The following is a 22,365-nucleotide window of genomic DNA, read 5'->3' on the forward strand; positions in this document are numbered from 1 at the left end:
TGCTAGTCACTTCATCGTCAGCTTGGTTATCAGATAAAAAGAACATAGTATATACAGAATTTCAGGCATCCACTAGTGGATCGTTGAACATCTCCCCTGTGGATAAAGGGAGAACTACTGTATTTCTTTTCTGAGTTCCAGGCCTCTACTTGTGCTGGGCATTTCCATATGGATGTATACTTGGAGACTTTAACTCACAAGCCTAAAACAAAACTCTTTGTCTTCCTTTGCACCCTTGCCTCTGCTTCTTTTTCCTCTGCTTTTACCTGTGGCATCACTAACTCCCACGTACTCAGGCCAAAAACCCTTTCTCCTTTACGTCTACATGCAGATTCCAAATCCTATTGATTCTGCTTCCCCAGATCACTAAAATCCATTTTGTCCTTTCTGTACCTAGTGCTATCCTCGTTGCCAATGGTTTCCTCCACCTCTTATCTCTTGTGTTTCTAAAGCACCCTTTACAGTGCTGCCAGCAATATCACCATAAGATACAGTTCAGGTTACCTTACCGCCCACCTCAGAGATTTGCAGCAGGGCTTCCACTAGTCAAAACTGGAACCATTTGTGCATCAAAATAAACAAGGATAGTACTAGTTTAAAATGTATTGAATCAAATAAGAATTAGTGAATCAATTCTGACATAAATGAACACAAATAAATGGGCAAGAAGGACAAAGCCCCTCCATATAGTAATCAGTGTAGAAAAAACATTTACATTTTAAAAATCACATTTGGTAACCTCCATAGTAATACTTCATAGTAATAATTATTTCATGCAAGAACCACCAGTGGATGATACAATTAGTGGCTGCAAGTTTGATGAGAAAGAGGATATTACATAGTCTCAATGTAACCTCACACAAGATATTTTTTAATGACAAAGGAGAAATATAGATAACTTACAATGAAGAAACCCAGCAGAGACTACCTTAACCAAGGTACAAGGTTAATATCACCTGTGATTGGACAGATAGATATCATGTACCTCTGATATGATGCACTGAGAAAGAGCCAAACATCTCTCTGTGTTCCTGCCCAAAACATGTACTGTGAATCTAACCATGAAGAAATATCAGAACCTACACATTGAGAGATATTCTTTAAAATAAATGGTCTGGATTCTTCAAAAGCATCAAGGTCATCAGACTGGAGAGTCTAGATTAAAGGAGACTAAAGAAAGAAGAAAACTAAATGCAATTTTTGCTCCTAGATGAAATCTTGGAACAGAATGTTTTGCTTTTTCTATAAAGGATATTTGTGAGACAATTAGCAAAATCTGAAAGAGATCTGTAGATCAAAGTTAGTCTCCTGATTTAATTGTATCAAAGTTAATTTCCTGATTTTGATAACTGTATTGTGATTATATAAGAGAATGTCCTCAGTTTCAGGAAATGCACACTGAAGTATTTAGTGATAAAGGAGCATTGTGTGTTCAACTTACTCTCAAGTGATGCAAAATCATCATTACGTCTATCCATCCATCTATCTCTATATTATACAACAATGATAAAGCAAATATAAAATATTAACTTTGGGTATCTGGGTGAAGGGTAAAAATTTTTGCAACTTTTCTGCATGTCAAAATAAAACTTAAGAAACAAAACCTGCAGTGGAAGGATACATTGCAAACTGTTTTGTATAGCATTAGGAGGGTTCCATGACCTGATGCACATTTTATTTATTTTTTTATTTTTTTTCACATCTTCCTTCCTTTTATTGAAAAAAATTTTAGAAAATGGCAGTTAATAAAAGGCACAAACAAATCAACAGGGATATACTAGTGGAAAACACAATATAAAACTAAAATGCCATTGGCTTCTTTAACTGGTTAAAAGCACAAAATGTAACAGGGAGAAAGTCTGTTTCAAACAAATTAAAAAGCTATGTTTTTTTAAAATTCTCCCCAAATCAGATATATACACACCCACAAAAATAGTGTGTGAAGGAAAGCTGTCATACACAAGACGTTGTATCCTGAATTCTTCAAGGAAACACATATTGAAATAGGAATTAACAGAGTCAGCAACAGATTAATAATTTTTTAAAATTCAGTCTTAAAATGCTACATGGCCCAAAGCTATACTATATAAAGTATGCTAGGTACAAAAGAAAACATCTGTACAGCTTTTAGCAAAACTACTTTCCCAGAAAAGCAAATTAAAATAATGTAATCAGCAGATCAAGGAGACTACAGCTAGACATCAGAGCTACAACTTCTCATATCTGTGTCAGAAAATCCTATTTATCCAGAATAGACTAAAATTTCAGGACAAAACAGGGACTTTTAAACATTTCTTACTTTACCCATTTTAAGTTCTTTTTATCTCCCCCACCCCCCAAGCCAGTAATTCAGCAAGATCCAGCAGAAAGAGGGCTACTTTTAGAATTGGCTATTTTATTTTTCTTTCTATGGCGAGACTGTCATGGAGCCTGGATATTTCAGGCTCATATGCATCCATGACCAGTGTCCCACTGTGGTCAAAAAACTTAGCAATGGACTTGGTGAACTCGGCTTCCCGCTGCTGCTTTGTTCTCCCACTGATGAAGGTCAGCTTCAAGGTGTATTTGTCATCAAACCTTTTAAGGCTGGAGGACAGCTGCCAAATATCATCAGGATCCATTCCTGTAGGATCTTTCCTGTGGGCCACGAGAAAGATGCTCTTCTCTTATATGAGGTATAAATGGTCAGAATCCCCATCATCACAAAATAGGATATGACGCACAAAGCCAAAACGGGTTTCGACTCTGGAAAGGGGTGCATATAATCCCAAATCAAAGCCACTATGGCAAAGAAACAGGAGATTGTACAGATGGTGAGGCGACCATCAATTAGACCAAAATTCTCCACGTATTTGTATTTTTCCAGAAGTACCTTTTTGGCAGAATCATCCAAAGAGGTTTTCACAGCTGATCCATCCCACTTGTCAATTTTTACAGGCTTATCATCTATCTTCCACTTATCCAACAAGCCGCTACGGCCACTGCCTGTCCCGCAGTTGGAACCACCGCCAGCCCCACTATTGCCTCCGAGACCACCTCTTCTCCCGCCCTGTGTAGCTGCCGCTGCCATGTTGTGCGCCTCTGCGTCTCCCCCTGATGCACATTTTAACTAAGGCAGGTAAAGTATTTTATGCCATACCCATTCTCTCTACTCTAGATTATCATATTGCTAGAGGTTTCCCTGACAGCTCAGTAGAGAGTCAAGCCCAGTATAATTCCTATTGGCTTTTATTTTTTATTTTTTTATTTCTCAATCCTCAACCAGTGGAAGACCAATACGCTTTTATTAACAATAACGATGATAATGATGAAGTAAACTGCCTTACAACTGTATCTCATAGAGATTTTCTTATTGTAGTATATACGTGTTTTGCCTTCTTTCTTGGCAAGTTCATTAATAACTGTAATCAACATGCGCTATTAGCACACGAAGGCCTAATAGATCACTGGTCTTAGAATTCCATGTAATATTTGGGAAAGAAATTACATAGAGTGAAATGCATATATTTTCTGACATTTAAGAAACCGTTTGTTCAATTCTAGGCTATCAGCCCTCACCCAGGAAAGGGAGAATGGGCCTTATTCCAAAACTTAGAGTGTTTCAAAAATTAGCTGGATTTTGAAATATGTGTGTATATTTAATTTTAGATATGGATGTGATTAATTTTCTGGGAATTTATATAGAAAAAGAAAAATTATAGGTACCACGAACCAACACAGTAATAATTGGGAAACTGCCCAAATTGGCCATCTTGCTCCTATTCAAATCCTTTGAGCAACTTACTTCCTATTGAGAACAGATGGCTATCTACCAAGTTATTGTAAGCTTGCCATCTGACAAAGCTGTTTTGAAGTAAAAGAGGTAAATATTTGAGCTTCAAATGCATTCCTTGTGTATACAGTATGCAGAGCAGATATTGTCAGTAGATGTTAACAAAATTTCTTGAGAAGCCACTAATAAGGTGTAATGTGAGGGTGATACTTCTTTTCTTCATCTGATCATATATTATATTGATTTTCCTTAGTCACAAGAGCACCAAGGGGTATAATACTCTTCACAAGTATTATGGCTGGGGTCAGGCTGAGAATACGTCTCATCATGGCACTGTTGGGAGAGATAAGTATCCTGCAGGTGATACACTTCAGCTTGAGTGTAGCTTGAGACAAAAGAGTGGATCTGTTTGATTCGTTGTGAGAAGGAGGTACTCATGTCAGCTGCACTCAAGAGGCTGCATCTGTGGATTTTGCATTTACCGTGCCTCCATAATTAAAGCTTTTTACGACTGAAGTTGAAGTTAAGAACCTTGGCTGTCCCCAAAATGATTCAAAAGCATTAAAACATTGCTGATATATGTGTGTGTGTGTATATATATATATATACACACACACATATGTATGTATATAGTAAGCCTGTTCATTGAGATAATCAGTGGATCTGGATTCAAGTTGCAGAACCTTGTCCTACAAGCTGTATAATTTTGGACAAGCCAGTCTCTTAGAGCAGGGGTCAGTAAACTTTTTCTGTAAAGGGCCAGTTGATAAACACTTTCAGCTTTAAAGGACATAGAATCTCTGTTGCAACTACTCAACTATGCTGGTATAGTGTGAAAGCAGCAAGTAACCCAGGAATGGAAAAACAAACATTGTATGTTCTCACTGAAAAGTGGGAGCTAAGTTATGAGAATGCAAAGGCATAAGAATGACACAATGGACTTTGGGAACTCAGGGTGAAGGGGTGGGAAGGGGGCGAGGGATAAAAGACTACAAATTGGGTGCAGTATTCACTGCTTGGGTGATGCGTGCACCAAAATCTCGCAAATCACCACTAAAGGACTTACTCATGTAACCAGACACCACCTGTTCCCCAATAACCTATGGAAACAAAAATTTTTTTAAAAAAAATCATACTTTCTCAGTTTGACAGTGTGGCAGAAAGAGAAAACGTTCATTTAAGACTTGATGTATTTTTGACTGAAAGTAATCACGTGATTTAAGTTTTAAAAGAAAATATTTTGTCTTTTTAAAATGCCCAACTTTTCCCCTATTTTAAAATTTAGATAAAAGTTACATAGAGTGAAATGCACATATCTTGAATGTGCAATTCATTGGGTGTAGAGAAACATATACACCCAAATAAAATCAACCAAATCAGGATACTAATTACTGCCCTTTTCCCCAAAGGTGTTATTGTGCCCCCATCCAGTCAATCTATATCCCACACACACAAACGCTGTTCTGATTTTGATCACCAAGGAATAGACTTACCAGTTGGGGAACTTCATATAAGTGCAATCTAAATATATAAATAAATCTATGATGTTGTATATACTAGTAGTTTTTTATATTGCTGAATAATATAGTATTGTATGAGTATGCCACAATTTTTATATTTTGTAATCATAAAAAATACCAGGCACGTTAGTCTAGCTGAAGGGTAAGAAGCATGGAAAACTGTAATCAGGAAAAGGATTGTGAAGGGTCTTAAATGCCAAATTGAGAAATCTATAGCTTGTACATGACATATTTTACAGTGATAGCTGCATATATGCTCCCCTCTGAAAGAACTTGACTGATGAACAGCTCTTGTTAGGGGAGCAAAAGATAGTGTGACTGCATGACTTATTGACCTTACTAGCACACTATTTTAAGAGAAAGAAGGCTATAATAATAAGGATGTAGGGTGTTGAGCTATAAACTGGGGTTGTCCCTGGCAAACCAGGAAGTGGAGTTACCCAGCAATAAGACAACATGACCCAGACTCCTGGCTATACCTGACTCCTGGCCATCCCAACTATAAGCTAGTCTGTGGTCTGTGTTGGATTCCAAAGGGAGAAATATCATACTCTTTCTCTGCTCTGTATTCTAACAAATTAAGAATAAATACCATGGAGATCAAGTTTTATTGTATAGATTCAGCAATTCTCAAAGTACAGGCTTCCTGGGAAAGCTGGATTAGAGAACTTGGGTCTGAAACCAAAATGAAGCCTTCCAGATTATCAGATCCTAAGAAAGGGTAGACCTAATAGACTCAGGTGTAGGCAGAAAAGTGGAACCAGAAAGTGGAGCTCTAGCTAGGTGTGTTGGTGTGCCTAGTCCATGAGACTGGATATACAAGGAGAGTCTACCTCCCTAAGTGCTCCTTAGGGGAAGAAGGAGAAGAGAGGGAGGAAGAAAGAGGGGGAGAGAGTGAGAGGAAAATAGGGAGGGAAAAAGAGAATGATGGGGGAGGGAAAAGAAAAGAGAAGAAAAGGCAGTTGTATGAGGGGGAAGGAGAAAGAAAGGGAATGAAAGAGTCAGAGTGCTGGTAGTTTGTGGGGCACAGCACCCTCTTATTAATCAGATAGCCCAAGGAAGCCAGGTCCTTTATAATTTCACCAATGAGATAAGACATTAGACCTCCCACGACAATGGACATTTAAAGGATAGTAAAAAGCTGGAAATGTTCACTCCTGTACTTTTCCACCTCAGAGGGACACATAGCAAACTATTTCAAAGCAACGTAAGAACAAATATAGGTTTTCTCCTAAAAGCTGGTTGAGAAATGATGAACAGGTGAGTCAGCTTGCTTTTCAGGGACTTTCAAATTGTGGGAAGGAAACACTATTCCAGGTGGTGGTGACCCCTGAACCTGGGAGGTCATGTAGAGGTGGTCCTGGCATGATATAGGCTCAAACTATGAATAAGCAAACAGAACAAGCTGTTGGAGGGCAGTGGGATGAGGCGACTGATGCATGGAGAGAAGCAGAGAAGCCAGGGGAGAAAGAAGCATGGAAGAGACCAGCTGGGTCTCAGAGCTGCTTTGACCTCAGTTTCTAATGTGCTTTTCTTGTGTAGTATTTTCTGGATTATTTGCACACATTTATTTTCAGACTTTATTAATTTCTACTATAGGACAAAGGGAAAACTTGCCCTTCACCCTCTGGAGGTTTCATACTCTAGCAAGTTATTTAAGCTCTATGGAAGGTACTAGGAACACTGTCTGGTATGGTAAGTTTAAGTGTTCAGTGAGATGTTAACTATTGCCACTGTTAGAATTTGCTAATCCATGAAGGAAAAATAAAGAGAATCCAGGACTAAATCTTAAATATTTCCTAAAAAGAGGGTGACAAGCAGACAGGGAGTCCCATGAGAAGTGGTAAGGAGGAGGGCCAGGACCAGTGTAGGATGAGCAGTGGATGAACAGACACACAGCTATATTGAGGCTGTGTGGTGGTAGGACATCCAAAAAGCTCATACTGAATGCCTTGTGTTAAAGAGGAGAAACTTTACCCTCATGGGTTTCGTGTCTGGGGGCATGTGAGTTAAACTGACAGGTTATCAAGAGAAGAGACAAAATTTGATTTCAATACATGCAGGAATTCACAGAAAAGTGTAACTCAAGGAGGCCTATAGACTTAGGGGCTTTTTAATAGCTGAAGGGGAGGGGCAGAAAGGGCACCTATGGGAAAACAAATGGCTCTTAGGAATAATAATGACCTTTAAATTGAGTTCTAGGGCTATTGCAACATTATGAGCTGCTAAGAGAACACGACTTGCCATGATTTTGCCTTTGTTCTTTGAAATTTTTTATGGTGAAAACGCCTGTAGCAGGCAGAGAGTACCTGATCAAGAAGACAGGGAGATATGACATGAAGTGTGAAATGTCCAATAGAAAGAGCCTTGCTGGGTATGGTGGCACACACCTGTAGTTCCAGCTATTCAGGAGGCTGAGAGAGAGGACCGTCTGAACCCAGGCATTCTGGGCTGTAGTACACTATGCCGATGGGATGTCCATACTAAGTTCAGCATCAATATGGTGACCTCCCAGGACTACCAGTTTGCCTAAGGAGGAGTGGACTGGCCCAGGTCAGAAATAGTGGGTCAAAACTCCCATGCTGATCAGCAGTGGGATCTTGTCAGTGAATAGCCACTGCACTTTGGCCTGGGCAACATAGCAAGATCTCATGTTCCCCAAAAATTTTTAAAAAAGAAAGATCCTAGACCCCAGAGAGCAAATGCAGTCCTAGCTAGGTGAAAAGCTCCAAATAAGCAAAGCTAAACTCAGACAGCAGTGTCATGAGGAGCAAGGAAACTAACGAAGGAGCTAGCACAGCTTTCTCAAAAAAGGAAGAAGATTCTAGAGCTTTCTTTTTCAAGAGAGAATTGTAAGTATTCATTTTAACTCTATCATCACTAGTTTTTTAATTCAAAGTTTATAGCATCTATACTAAGATATAATGCACACATCTCATTTGAATTTTTCACTATCCTCTATAGGTTCTGCCTTCTCAGCCAGTTAACTTCTCAGCCAGTTTCCTGACCTTTTGGCCATGGGAGCTATTTTTAGAAAATAATCAAACTCAATACCCTGTCTCTTCTGCTGCGCCTTGCAAAAGATCCATATCCTGACTGTTTCGCTTGTTGATTCCCCTAACCCATCTTGGGTTTTTCATGCGCTTGTGCTCCTCGTGACACCTTTGTCACTGAGTCTCCCCTTTCCTTTCTCCTCCTCCTGTTTCTCTCCGCCATTATTTTCTGGCTCTGCCTACTACTCCCTATTCTCATGATGGCGGTTGTCCAAAAAAATCCTTTATGGCCTGCCACTTTATTTATAAATTTGACTGACTGCAAGCAAGCTAAACAAAGAATTAACTCTATGAGAGCTGAGGCCACAACTGTAAACAAAGGCAGCTTGGGGAGTAGGAGAAAGATATTTAATGTGAATTTTTTATTAGGTTGAAGGCATCAAGTAAATTATACTTCAAAATCAAATTCATGCCTCGCAAAGGAGCTGACACAGGTAGAAGGCTGGGTGCAATATTTCTGCTACTGTCAACATCCTTGGACACTGAGAAAATCCATTAAGCTTAGTCCTTTTTCCCAACTCTGTTGACCTTGGACAAGAGGCTGTTTCTCTATGGGCTGCAGGCTTCCTAATCCAGTGATCAGAAGTGGACTCCTGAGAAAAGTAACCAAACACGTTTGCAACATCAGTGATCTCAGCATGAGCCTTTTCCCTTGGGTGAAACTTTCCAAGCAGTCCACATTTTTCTCATGGCTTTAGGAAACAAACAGACTCAATCATGTTTATTTCCTGGGTAATATTCCAGCATCATGGGAAATGGAAAGTAGGAAATATATTATTTCACTCAACTTGGCCAAAACTTTCAGGACAGGAAAATAAAAGAAAGGATGAATTCTTACCAAGGCTTTTATTTTGGCAAGACAATTAAGTGATCTTACGCTAATCTAATAGGTACTTTTAAATACTATATGTTGTTAGGCACATTCCATGAATAACTTATTCTACTTAAGAAATATTTCACCTATTACTTAAAATTTCTTAGTACTTTGGGAAAAAACACGTTAGTAGTTATTATCTGGAAACCAGTTCTCTGTATTCTTCTCTCATTGTTATTTCTAATACTCCATCAGGCCGATCTCTGCTGTAATATTAGTTTTAGATGGTGGGGGAATATACATTGCAAGATTAACTTATTCATGGTTTAGAGAATTAGTCGATGTATTTTAGATAGCCAATCCCAATTCATTCAAACATAAGACCACTGGGAGAAACTCATGACTCATGAGTTGATATCAGAACTTGGGTAATTGCACAAATAGAAAATTAAGTGGAAAATGAGTTAATGAGAGAAGAGAGAGAAAAATGCAAGGATGACATGTGCAGGTCATTTGAGTCAATATTTCACATTGTTACAACTGAGTCTAAGTCAGAAACTCACTTTTATCAGGTTGACTTTTAAAAATCTTTATTATTCCTTAGGAATGTTAATGGATTTTAGTTGTTAGATGCTGAAGGAATTCTTTCTACTTCGTCTCATTAGTATGAGAATGTTTGTCAGAGCAACCTTTTCAGTTTTTCCATAAAGACAACTTTCTCTTCTCTATATGATAGGACAAACATGGATGGAGTAATGCAAATCAAGTATGTATCCGGCATTGGCAGCCACTGTATTTTCCCACTTCCCTGCTGGGTTGTGTAGAGAGTGGAATAAATAAATACAAGCAGTCAAAAGCTGGCGTATAAATCCACTCACTCATTTATTCATTCATTCTTCAATAAGTACAGTAGCTAGAACATTGTGGATTCTTCAGAAGCAGAATCACATGAGGGGCAGCTAGAGACTAGTGCTCCACCGTAGGAAGATATCCCACTCTTGCACACATCACACTGTCCCATCCTGTTGAGCTTCACCTTGACATACAATCTTAGCTTCTCCTTTTCTACCTTAGCAGTTATTGTTCTTCCAGTCACTTCATATTCAGAAAACCAGGCAGACTACAGTAACTTCCTTGGTTATACTTTTTTCAATGTTTTATTATACAAATTTCCTGATTTTATAGTAAACACCCATATACTGACCACCTAAATTCCTCTTGGTTGTAATTTAGCCCCATGTTTGAGGACTTATGAATCGAGTTCAGGTGTTTTCTCATGTGGAAAATATAGGCCTTTCAAACAATGAAATGGTGTAGAATATCCAAAATCCTCACTCTTTAACCAACACACAGATTTACATTTTTGAAACTTTTAAAAACCTGAAGTGATTAATGTAATTGAGTCTACACATGCTGTGGATAACCATATCTCATTGATAGAATTAAGGTATAAAAGGAAAACTTTGTTTTTCTACTCACACTTCTGACACCCACCAAATGTGTAGGTTTTCCACACTGAGAAATTCTCCATTTCTCTTTGGACACCAACTGGCTGTCCTAGAATTTAACTTAATTTGGACACTGACTACCCCAAGTTTGTACAGACCCCACAGGTTATTCAGGGCTCCCTCCCACAGACTTCTTGCCGCTTCAGATGACAATTACAAGCAGTGCATCCCTAGGTTACCTACACTCCTGACTGACTTGGCTATGAATTTTGGGTTCCCACAACCCTGCCTGTTCAATAACTTGATATAACAGCTCACAGAACTCAGGGAGACACTTTCTTTATATTTACCAGTCATAAATGATATGACAATGGATACAAATGAACACAGCCAGATGAACAGGTACATGGTATAAGGTATGGGGAAGGGACATGGAGCTTCCCTGCCCTCCCCAGGCATGCCATCCTCCCAGCACCTTGATGTGTTCACCAACGTGGAAACTCATCAAACCCCCTTGTTCAAGAGTTTTTATAGAGCTTGATCTCCAGTGCTCTTCTTGGAGGTTGGTGGATAGGGCTGAAAATTCCAGCTCTCTAATTGTTTGGTCTTTCTGGTGACCATTTTCATGTTGAGGGTAACTAGAGGCCTCACCCTAAGTCATCTCATTAGCATAAATTCACATGTGATCCAAAGGAACGCATTATGAATAACAAAAGACACTCCTATCACTCAGGAACTTCTAAAGGTTTTAGGGACTCTGTGCCAGGAACCAGGGACAAAGACCAAATATAGTTCTTATTATACCACCTGGCACTTCAGAGATAGAACTGGTTTTTCTCTTGAAATGATGTGACCGAAATGTCTCATTTATAAATTAAGAAATCAGGGTTCAGATTTTACCCCCATAACCTATCTCTACTCTCCTCCAGAATTCTCTCTTATAGGGGAAGATTCACGACCAGAGAAATTGAGAGAAGAACCTGCCCTGCATGACTTCAGGAAACCTGCCTGTGCCCCCTCCCTCTTAGCAGTGTTCAAAATACATGAGTTTCCAAAGTAGGTCTTAGAAAGCAGAGATTCTGACTTTTCTACTCTGTCTCACAGAAACCAACTCTATTAGTTTTCTATTGCCTATAATGAATTACCACAAACTTAGTGACTTAAGACAACACAAATTTATTATCTTACAGTTCTGAAGGTTGGAAGTCTAAAATGTGTCTCATTTGGTTGAAAACCAAGGTGTTGGCAAGACTGCATTCCTTCCGCAGGTTCTAGGGGTAAATCCATTTCCTTACCTTTTCTGGCTTTTAAAGGCTACCCACTATCCTTGGCTCATGGCCCTTTCCCACCTTCAAAGCCAGCAGCCTCAGGCTGAGTTTTCCTGCTGCCATCTTACTGGCTCTCACTCTTCTGCCCTCCCACAACTTCCCCTTTAAGAACCCTTGTGATTACATTGGACCTACCTGGGTAATCTACGATACTCTCCCCATTTTAAAGTCTCACTATTAACAACCTTCATGCCTCTCTTCGGGTGACCTAACATATTCATAGGTTCTGAGGATCTGGATGTGGCCATCTTCCCAGGAGCATTAATTCTGCTTACCACACCTACTATCATTATGTATGTGTCCAGAATAATTTTTATTATTACAAAATTGGAATTTTCATTTTGGAATGTTTTCACTTTCCCTAGATCCTCTAATTCCACATGGCATGCTTCCTGGGAAATTTTACTGCTGCATTGGAGGAAAGAAACTGAAATGAGTACCTCGATTATCATTTAAGCACAGTATAATGATATTAGTTTGCCTTTTAGTAGAACTTAGAGATTTTAGACATCCCTGTGAGGTGATTTGGTGTTTTTCCTACATTTTTGTAAATGACAGAATTGCAATATAAACATTTCCAGGGTGTGCTAAGTAACTCTTTGAGGACATAAAACACTTAATTCAACTAGTTTCTATAAACTTCAGTGTGTTGAAATAGTGTGTTGTTTATGATGTACCATTTGTACCCAATTCAAAAGCAATGTTAAAAAGTTAGAGTTCTGGCTTTCTGCATTTCTGCATTTTTTTTTCCTTCTCAGCATCCACTGTTGAGGCAAAATAATAAGGGATCCTTGAGCAAGGTAAATGTGACTCAAGCATCAGGCATTGATGTCTTAATACAACAACCTCTTCAGCCTGGGCCATTAGTACTAATGTCTTGGCAGGGAGCTCTAGGTCAGCACATTAAACCTCCAGGAGCTTTAAGAACTTTCGGGGATGTAAGAGGGTGTACATCAGAGAATAGCAACATAAGAGAAACTCAAAATATGAGAAAAACATCTGGGTTAATTCAGGCCAAATCTGAAGACTTGGAGGTTTCGTGAAACATAATTCATGGTTATGATTGTTGGAAAACTGATTCTGTGCATTTAAAACCATATACTATGTTTTGTACAGTTGAAATTATGTTAAATATTAGCTGTCTTCTTGTTGCTCAGGTCTGAAATAGACAAGTATAGGGACACCTTTGTTATAGGAAGAAGTGTTGTCTAAAGGCATTAGCTTGTCTTACTCTCGGCTAGTCTGACCCTCCAATTGCTGCAAAGCCCCTTTACCCCCACCTACAGTTTTGCCTTTGGTTTACCCTGGGTGGGAAGGGAAGGAGGGAGAAAGAGAAGGAAGGGAGTTCCATGAGTAGGAAGTGAAAGAGTGAGAAAAGAAAGGGAGCTCTGCGGCCCAAGCATTTCAGCACCAAGTCAGCCTTGCTATGCTGTTAGTCCGGTGCTGAAGCGAGACCCTGCTTGGTAACACCAGCACGTCCTTTGCTAACAAGGTCCTTGCCTTAATATCCTGTACTTGAGACTTTGTCGTGGTTATCCTTTCCAGCACCATTCCTTTTAGACAACAGTCATGCCTTCCACTGATTTGCTCTAACCCAGCCCTTGCCCACCCCATCTCTCACTCTGGAGGGCACCAAGGTCCTATTTCTGAAACTACCGATGGCCAGACCAATTGAACCCCTCTTCATAGCTGCCCTCCACCAACTCCCCTTGTCAGGACTCTCCCATCACTACTGTGAATTTTTTTCTAAACAAACATATAGAAAAGTACAAAGAATACTCTATTACAGTGGTTCTTGAATTTTAGTGTGTATCATAATCACCTGGAGGGCTTGTTAAAACACAAGTTGTTGGGTTTTATCCCCAGAACTTCTGATTCAGTAGGTCTGGAGTGAGGCCTGAGATTTGCATTTCTAACAAGTTTCCAGGTGATGCTGATGCTGCTGATCTGGGGCCCACATCTTGAGGACCACCAGTTTATTCCATATGTATATGCACCCACTACCCAGATTTAACAGATCTTCATATTTTGCTGTATTTGCACTAGATCTTTTTTCTTTTGCAAGAAATGAAATGATATGACACAAATGATTGCCCTACTCTCCTCTTCCTATTTCTTCTTTTTTTCTGATGATAACCACTGCCTGCCAGAACTATTCTCTCTGGATACAGTGCACCATCACTTGGCTGAATTTCCTGCCATTTGGAGTTGGATCTGAGTCCCTAGCTGCAGCTTGACTCCTTGATTTCCATATTGCAGTGTTTCACGTTCTATCTCGTCCTGCTACTCTTAATTTTTCTGTCCCTGCTAGGTCACATGATGTAATGGAATATACATTAAACTTTCATTAGGAGAAGTAGAATTAGGTTTTACTGTGAGAAGGACTGTTCTTACTCAGCAGAAGGTGTTCACTCTATTCATTAAAATGTAGGTGGAGAGAGCAAATATCAGTAACAAGGCACCTATAGGAATCTCCCTAAGTAGACTAAGTCAGTAGGGCCCAGTCATAATAATTTAGAAGATTGAAAGCCCTGATCCATCCCAGGCAGATCCCCAGGCTCTGGTATTCCAGCTTCAAAGTTAGGATCAATAGGTAAAAGTGACACACTCCACTGAGGGAACCAAATATTCAAGCTTACGAATTAAGGGCTGAGCTGAGCCAGAACCACAAATATCAGGCTTTTAAATGGGTGGAACACAGAACATTCCAATTTGGTTCTTCTGAAACTATAACTATTTGTCTAAGGGGTAGTCTTGAATCATATAAAAGTAAAATTATCTAAATTACAAAGTAGTCATCATTGGCCAGAATTTTTCTTGCATTCTTTGATCACTTTATCTTATTTATAGAATTAACGTTAATGAATACATATCTAATTTGACTTGCATTGACCTAGTTAATGCATGCCCCTTAAACATGCATGAAAATAACACCTTTCTCTAGGCCCTCTTCTCATTGATCCCCATCCCTTTTCTCTTAAAATCTTTGCCGAACTTTCCTCTAAGCATTGCCCTCCCTCCTCTTTCTTCTTTCCCCTTTACAAAGGTAATTTTACTGGCACCTCTTAGTAGGCATGACCCCTGTCAGCTGCTGTGGCTGAGTGAAAATTTGTATTTATCATTTCTTCTTCTTCCTTTTTTCATGAGGAAAACATTGACCTAGGTTGCATCAAACTCCCAACCCAGCTTAGCGTTTCTGGGTTGAGTAGCTGTTGAGTTGGTTTACTTACCAGTGGGGCTTCCCACATTTCCCCTGCCTTTACAAATTACTGGAAAATGAGGCAATCTGTAATATAAACTGGATGGGCACTATATTAGTCCATTCTCACACTGCTATAAAGAACTACCTGAGACTGGGTAACTTATAAAGAAAAGAGGTTTAATTTACTCACGTTTTCTCAGGCTTAACAGGAAGCATGACTGGGAGGCCTCAGGGAACTTACAATCATGGCGGAAGGTGAAGGGGAAGCATGCACATCTTCACAATGGTGGAGCAGGAGAGAGACACAGTGAAGGAGGAAGTGCCACACACTTTTAAACAACCAGATCTTGTGAGAACTCTGTCAACAAGACAGCACTAGGGGAATGGTGCCAAACCATTAGAAACCACCCCCATGATCCAGTCACCTCCCACCAGGCCCCACTTTCAACACGTGGGGATTACAGTTGCACATGAGATTTGGGTGGGGACATAGAGCCAAACCATATCAGACACTCAGTGTCACAGGAATTTACTTGAGGGACAAGTTAATTCTGATGGGGAGATCTGACACTAACCCATTTTAATTCATGTAAAATCTAATACGAGCACTGTGTGTACTTAGTTGTGCATGTTACTCACATGTAACTACTCTTATGAGATTAGCATAACATTTATGGTCCAGTATCTATATCATAGTCGTCTAACATTTCTATCATTATCCCATCAGATAACAAGGAAACACATCCAGGCTGCAGATTAAACACCACCACCAACAAAAACTCAAAAAATCAATTTAAACACACACATACACACACATGATATCTCACAAGGACAAAAAAAAAAAAAAAAAAAAAAAATCCTCATAACAACCTAGGCTGGGTGTGGTAGCTCGCACCAGGAATTCTAGCACTTTGGGAGGCTGAGGCAGGTGGAGTGGATAACTTGAGTCAGGAGTTCTAGACCAGCCTGGGCAACATGGCAAAACCCCGTCTCTACAAAAGCAAAACAAAACAAAACAGAAAACAACCTAAAGAAGGTAGATTTGGTTATTTGCAATAGAATATTTTAGGTTCTTTCCTCATTCCATAACTGATGTTACTGTTTTTCCACAAAACATGGCATTTTGTCAATTAGTTAATTTAAGGAATTTTTCTCAGTGGCCTCGTTAGCTCTAGGGGTCCCTTTGGGCTCTTGATACTCCCTGAAGGAAGGATCCATTTCTCTCCTGCTCTTCCTGTACCCACAGCTGGGGGAAGCTGAGGAGGGAGGAACAATCAGTCACAGCGCTCCTCCAGGACTGTCCTCTCTGCCCCAATCTTTGAGAAAGAGCATCCCCTTCTTCCTTTCCCTGGCCACTGTGGCTGCCCCTAACATCCTCTCAGTGCCTGGGACCCTCTCCACAGAGGGGACGTGGCCCATGGTCATGACATAACCTGGCAGCAGTAGGAAAAATTCCCTTCTGTGAAGGGGAAGCAGACTGGGCCATAAAGAAACAGCGGGACTGGCTCAAGTGCCCAAAGTTTGCTTAGGGCCTGGGAATTGGCTATGTGTTATTTAATTTATTGAGAGGAGTTGAGTAGGTGGCTTTTATTTCCCCTCCCTCTTCCACCAACAAGAATAAAGTTTATTAAACTAAAAACATTCTCTGCCTTCTTCTTTTTCTGGAAGAAATACCTGAAGACTGGTGGGCAGCCAGATTGACTGGATCTTTAGGGACGAGAACAGGAAGAGTGGGCGATGAGTCTGCCCAGACACAGTGGGGCCAGACCACAGAAGTCTGAGCAATCGAGACTTTTCTTTCTGGAAATAAAAAGAAGGTAAAAGGAACTTTTTACTTAATTAGGGATTTAGAGCTTCCTAAAAGTTATGAGACTATTTTGGACTAGTTTCAAGAGAGAAATGCTGGAAATTCACAGTTTTTAGAACAACTGTCATATGTGAGTGCTTTCTCCTCTTTTTTTATTTTTTCCTTTTAAAATCTAAGGTCTGAGCCATACATAGAGTTAGGAATTCAAAACTTGAGATGAAAGGAATGCTGATTTATGTTATGATGGCATTATTTTCCCCTACATCAAATCAGGTTATTAATATCAGTGTTTTTTCCAAAATGATGATTTTACCGAGTGACCATCCATCCTGAGGGAATTATCGTAAATGAAACATAAACGTAAATGACCACAGGAACACAGAGATCTATAAAACATCTAACACTGGGGAAATGCAAAATGTTCCAGGGATTGGACGTGTTTTGGTGCAGGGATCCTCAGCTGCAGGCCAATGGAATTTAATTTAATATACGTACTGCCACGCAGAATTAGGCATATATTGGCACAATCAATAAATCCAATCACTTTACCTACAGGACAGATTTGAAATTCTGTCTCCATGTTTTGCCACTATTCACCAATGAAATACGGCTTCCTTGCCCTCACTACAAAGGTCTCCATCTTTCTTTCATGTTTTTTGTTTGTTTTTGTTTTTGTTTGTTTTTACTTCCCGGAGTGAAATAAGAGTACTTTCTCAAAATTTAATCAAAAGTTTGAGGAACATATTCATACTTTAAATCATGGTTTTTAAAGGAGTAAACTTCCAATTCAGTTCATCATCGGCACTAAATCGTTTATTCTTCGATCTTTCAGGAAGCTTCATATTGCTTTTGCCTCTCTCTTCATCCCTTCCCAACTGTCTCCTTTTGTCCTCCTTACTCTCAATTCCTAATTTTAGCTAATGTACAAATACGTATGATTCTCACTTGTTGGATATATTAAAAATGTATAGCCTAAAATAACACGCTTTTGTGCTTCCAGTTTTCTTAAATTGTTGCTGATTTTCTGTACTATAAACAAAAATACACTTCATCAGTCAGTATCTGGAATTAACCAGCACATATCACAGCATAATACCGGTCTTGTTGGATACCCAACAAGAAGAGTGAATATGCATATCAAACTGGAAATTTGCGCATTCTTAATCTTTTGCCTGCTTCTTAATCAGAACTTTATGTTACCCAAGACTGATAGGAAACCATTTTGTCTTATTTTCTAAAAGGATCAATGGAATACCTATTCCCTTGTTTATAGCTCACTAAGCTGTACTAAGATACTGTGAGGGATATGTTAAGCATACCAGAGATGATCAATGAATGTGCACACATAATGAAGCCACAAGGCAGGATGTAAGTGCTAGATAAATAGTAAAATAAATTGACACTTTGGCAATCTGCCACCAGATTAATCTTATGTACCCCTTTGATTGTGACATTGACCTTTGCCAAACTTTGCCTGGGGTTATCTAGGCATTACTAGGTGCTATGGTTTAAATGTTTGTCTCCTCTGAAACTCATACTGAAACTTAATACCCAGTGTGGCAGTATCGAAAGGTGCGACCTTTAAGAGATGATTAGTTCATGGGAGCTCTACATGCATAAATGGGTTAATCCATTCATGGATTAAGGGGTTAATGGATTTATGGGTTATCATGTGACTTTAGGCATGGGGACAGGGAGGGTGGGTGATGAGTCTGCCCAGACACAGTGGGGCCAGACCACAGAAATCTGAGCAAGTGAGACGTGAGTTGGTAGCAACAAAAAGCCATGGGGGTTTGGCAAAGGCCAATGACACAATCAAAGTGGTACTTAAGATTAATCTGGTGGCAGATTGTTCTCAGGACCTCATTCTGGGATTTAATAACAAGTAATAAATTCTGTTAGAATTAACCTATCTTTTTTCCTCACATCCGGTACTTATTGGAGGTGATGAACAGTTGGTTAATACCTTCTGAATAATAACCCCTTCCCAGGCTTAAAGAGGAAGTCTCATTTAAAATCAGAGAATTTTAATTGGGGTGTAAAGGTGCCGTTGGCACAATTTGGCCAATCCCTCTGGAGACGAAATGAACACTTGCCCATCAAGTTAGTAGGGCCTCAAAACTTCCAGTGCCTAACCATTTATTCTTTTTCTTGCTTTGTGACTCCTTGACTCAACCTCTTCTTTCTCTCAGAGCTTCTCACAGATCAATTTTCTCTCCCATGTCTCTAAATCAATAGACTTGGATTCTAGCTGGCGGCTTATTGAATTCTCCAAGTAGGAGAGCCACTCCATCTCTAATATTCCTGACAAGATCCTACAGGTGCCTGATCTTTCTGTCTGTCTTCTGGGAAATCTTTCTTCTGGATTAAACCTTAAACTTAACCTAATTAAACCTTACTTCTGAAGACTTTCTCCAAATTAGCCCAATTAAATCTCATTTTTCCTGTACTTTGTGTCCCCTAAATCCTTAGTAATGGAAGTATAATGCCTCATTTTTCAGGGTTTTTTGAAGGAATAATCTATTCTACAGGAGAGAAAATTTTAAAGGCTTAAGTTTATTTCTTAATTGTTAATCATTAGTCACCTATTTTTAAAGGTAAATTTTCTGTAATGATATGTCACCTACTTGCCAAGTCTATTGAATATATTTTTTTCTTGATGCTCAAACTGTCCGAACTGCTCCTCCCACAGTCTTTCCCATTTCGTTTATCAGCAATACCATACTTATCATTGCCCAGCAAAATATGTGGAGTCATACTTCTCTCCTCTGTATCTCTCAATCACCAAATCTATTCCAAGAGTGAATCCTGTTGGATCTACCGCTAACATATACCTAGAATCTGACCAGTTTTTACAGACTATACTCTTTGCATTCAGGACAGTCCTCTGTCATCTCCCGCCTGGATTGTTGCAATAACCTCCCAACTGGTCTCCCTGCTTCTACCGTTGCCCCCCAGCTCCCTGACCAGTCTGTTCACAACATGGTGGAGAAAATGATCCCGGCCAAAAGGAGTTAGTTCATGCTACTCCTCTGCTCAAAACCCTGCAATGCCTTCTTTTCTTTCTAAAGAATAAAAGCCAAAGTCCTTAGAATATTCAATATTGGTATTAAATTACATGTTTCTGGTAAATTGCATATATTTTTTAACTTGTATTTTTATACAAGTTATTGTATTGTTCAGAAGCTGTTTTGCATATTCAGGATTTAAGGCTGTGTTTCAGAGTTGAGATGGTTAGATAAGTGGTGGCTTGACAAGGTGTAACTGTGTATTAATTTGTACTTGATGTATTGCTTTGTAGGAATGCTTGTCATTTTGTTTTTCACTTTCTGCCTCTGCAACCAGACTGTTCTTCAAGTAACCCTTTAATTCCCCACCAAATGGCTCTCACACCATCAATGATGGCTTATTGCTTCTGCCTATCTCACACTTTGGAAAAGTAAAAATGAACATCCGAATCAATGATATGATGCCTGTAATGATCAATTTTTTTATCCACTTGAAAAGGTGTTTACCCTTCAGCTTTTCATTCACATTAAATCAGCCAGACCTAAATTTGAAGATCCTTTCCATTTCTTTGATGCTTACCATTCTTCCATGAAAAGGAACTTAATTGGCAAGTGATCATGCTCTGCATAAAAGAATCTCCCCTGTGCAAATGTCATCTTTTGCAACTTAAATACCATAAATAAATCCCTACCTTAATTCATATTGTGGATAAATTTTACAGATGTAAAATCCATATGCATTATTAGGGTAGTGTTTCCTCCAGAAAGAGAGGGCTAAATTGTGTTACAATTAACCAAGAGAAAAAGCAAGAGTACATCTGTGTGTGTGTGTGTGTGTGTGTGTGTGTGTGTGTGTGTATGCAAGTAAACGAGTGACCAGGTTAGAAAGTGTGCTATGAGAGAGTGTGTTAAAGAAAGATTGTATGTGCTATGGTATAATAGAAAAAACATGACACTGTTAGAAATTTTAATTTATAACCTTGACTTTGATATTAATTTGCTGTATCATTTAGAGAATATTACAATCTATTTGCCCTCAGTTCCTTAACTATAAAAACAATGGATTGAACCAAATCACTGATAGGAAATATGTATGTAAAATTCATATTCATGCCTGTAGTAGGTATAACTTGTCAATCTCTAACTGCTAATCAAAGATTTGTCATTCGAATCATTATTAACATAGCACCCTGGAAGTTATTACCAAATAATTAGAAATGGAATATGAGATAAAAACATTTTGCCTTTAATGGTCTTTAAGGTCTCTGATTGTTACTCTCTACAATTATAGGTATGATAGCTTTCCATGTTAGCAAGGCTTATTTATTAAAATACAATAGAAATTTATTACCTACTAAATATATAATAATATTAATTCTAAAATACCACATATTGAATATTTATTATGTGTCAAGTCATCGATCTTTATATATCCATAAATCTATATGTTTCAGATTTGGTCATCTGAACAATTAAGATGGGCATTTTTATCTTAATTGGAAAGCTAAGGCTCAGACAGATTCAGTAACTTGCCCGTGATTACACTTCTAAATTTAAAATATTTTAAAATTTATCATTTCTTATCTATAAGCTTGGCAACTTGACCACGTGCTTCATTGATCAGATGCTAAGGAAAAAGAAATTTTCATCCACTGCTGGTGGGAATGCAAAATGTTATAGCCCCTGTGAAGGAGAATTTGGCAATATCTAACAAAACTGTATAGGTGTTTGCTTTATTATTCAGACGTTCCAAGCCTAAGAATTTACCCTTGATATACAGCTCCAAAAATTCAAAACAATATATGCACAAGTTTATTTATTATGGCACTATTTGTAATGGCAAAATATTGTAACAACCTAAGTGCCCTTACCTAAAGGATTGAGTGGTTGAATAAACAACAGATCTACAGATCCCTGTGAATTGATATGGTGTCATATCTGGAATATATTGTTAAGTGAAAAAACACAAGACACAAAAGAATATGTATCTATTATGCTACCTTTTGTGCAAGAAAGAAGGTAAACTAGCATATATTTCGATAGATAGACAAAGATAGATGAGGATATATATCAACAGATAGACACATAATCTTATCTATGGTGGGAAAAAAGTAGAGGGGTTTGAATGAGACTTCACTGAGTATACCCTTTTATATAGTTTCGACTTGTGAAATATTTCAATGTTATATATAAATATAATATACAAAAAATAAAAGTAAATAAAAAGTATGACAAATCAAGCACTAAAATGGAATTTAAATAGAAATAAATGATTTTAGCAGTATGTGAAATTAATAACCTATCCACACAGAAAAGAATTAATTCAAGTGGCTTTTAAGCACACTCTGTAGACTGTATACTTTGGTATAAAATATAAGGATGTTGCAGGTAATTTTACAGTTTTACTTACTAG

General features: G+C 38.6%; 1 protein-coding gene and 1 long non-coding RNA gene across 2 annotated transcripts in view; both read right to left on the reverse strand.

The window, feature by feature from the left end:
• Nucleotides 1-1,689: 1,689 nt before the first annotated feature.
• Nucleotides 1,690-3,095, reverse strand: LOC105486143 (signal peptidase complex subunit 2-like). The gene is given in 2 exon segments (XM_011748847.3): nucleotides 1,690-2,668; nucleotides 2,671-3,095. Coding segments are annotated over 2 exon segments (678 nt in total). The 5' UTR covers nucleotides 3,071-3,095; the 3' UTR covers nucleotides 1,690-2,390.
• A 5,120-nt stretch (nucleotides 3,096-8,215) lies between these two features.
• LOC139362331 (uncharacterized) overlaps nucleotides 8,216-22,365 on the reverse strand; it is an 81,004-nt gene continuing 66,854 nt past the window's right edge. The window contains exons 2-3 of the long non-coding RNA XR_011621004.1: nucleotides 16,812-16,937; nucleotides 8,216-16,129 (exon numbers count right to left, since the gene is read on the reverse strand). This is a non-coding gene — a long non-coding RNA (uncharacterized lncRNA). The remainder of the gene's footprint in view (nucleotides 16,130-16,811; nucleotides 16,938-22,365) is intronic.

This window comes from Macaca nemestrina, chromosome 3 (assembly GCF_043159975.1).
Source record: "Macaca nemestrina isolate mMacNem1 chromosome 3, mMacNem.hap1, whole genome shotgun sequence".
Classification (NCBI taxonomy): domain Eukaryota; kingdom Metazoa; phylum Chordata; class Mammalia; order Primates; family Cercopithecidae; genus Macaca; species Macaca nemestrina.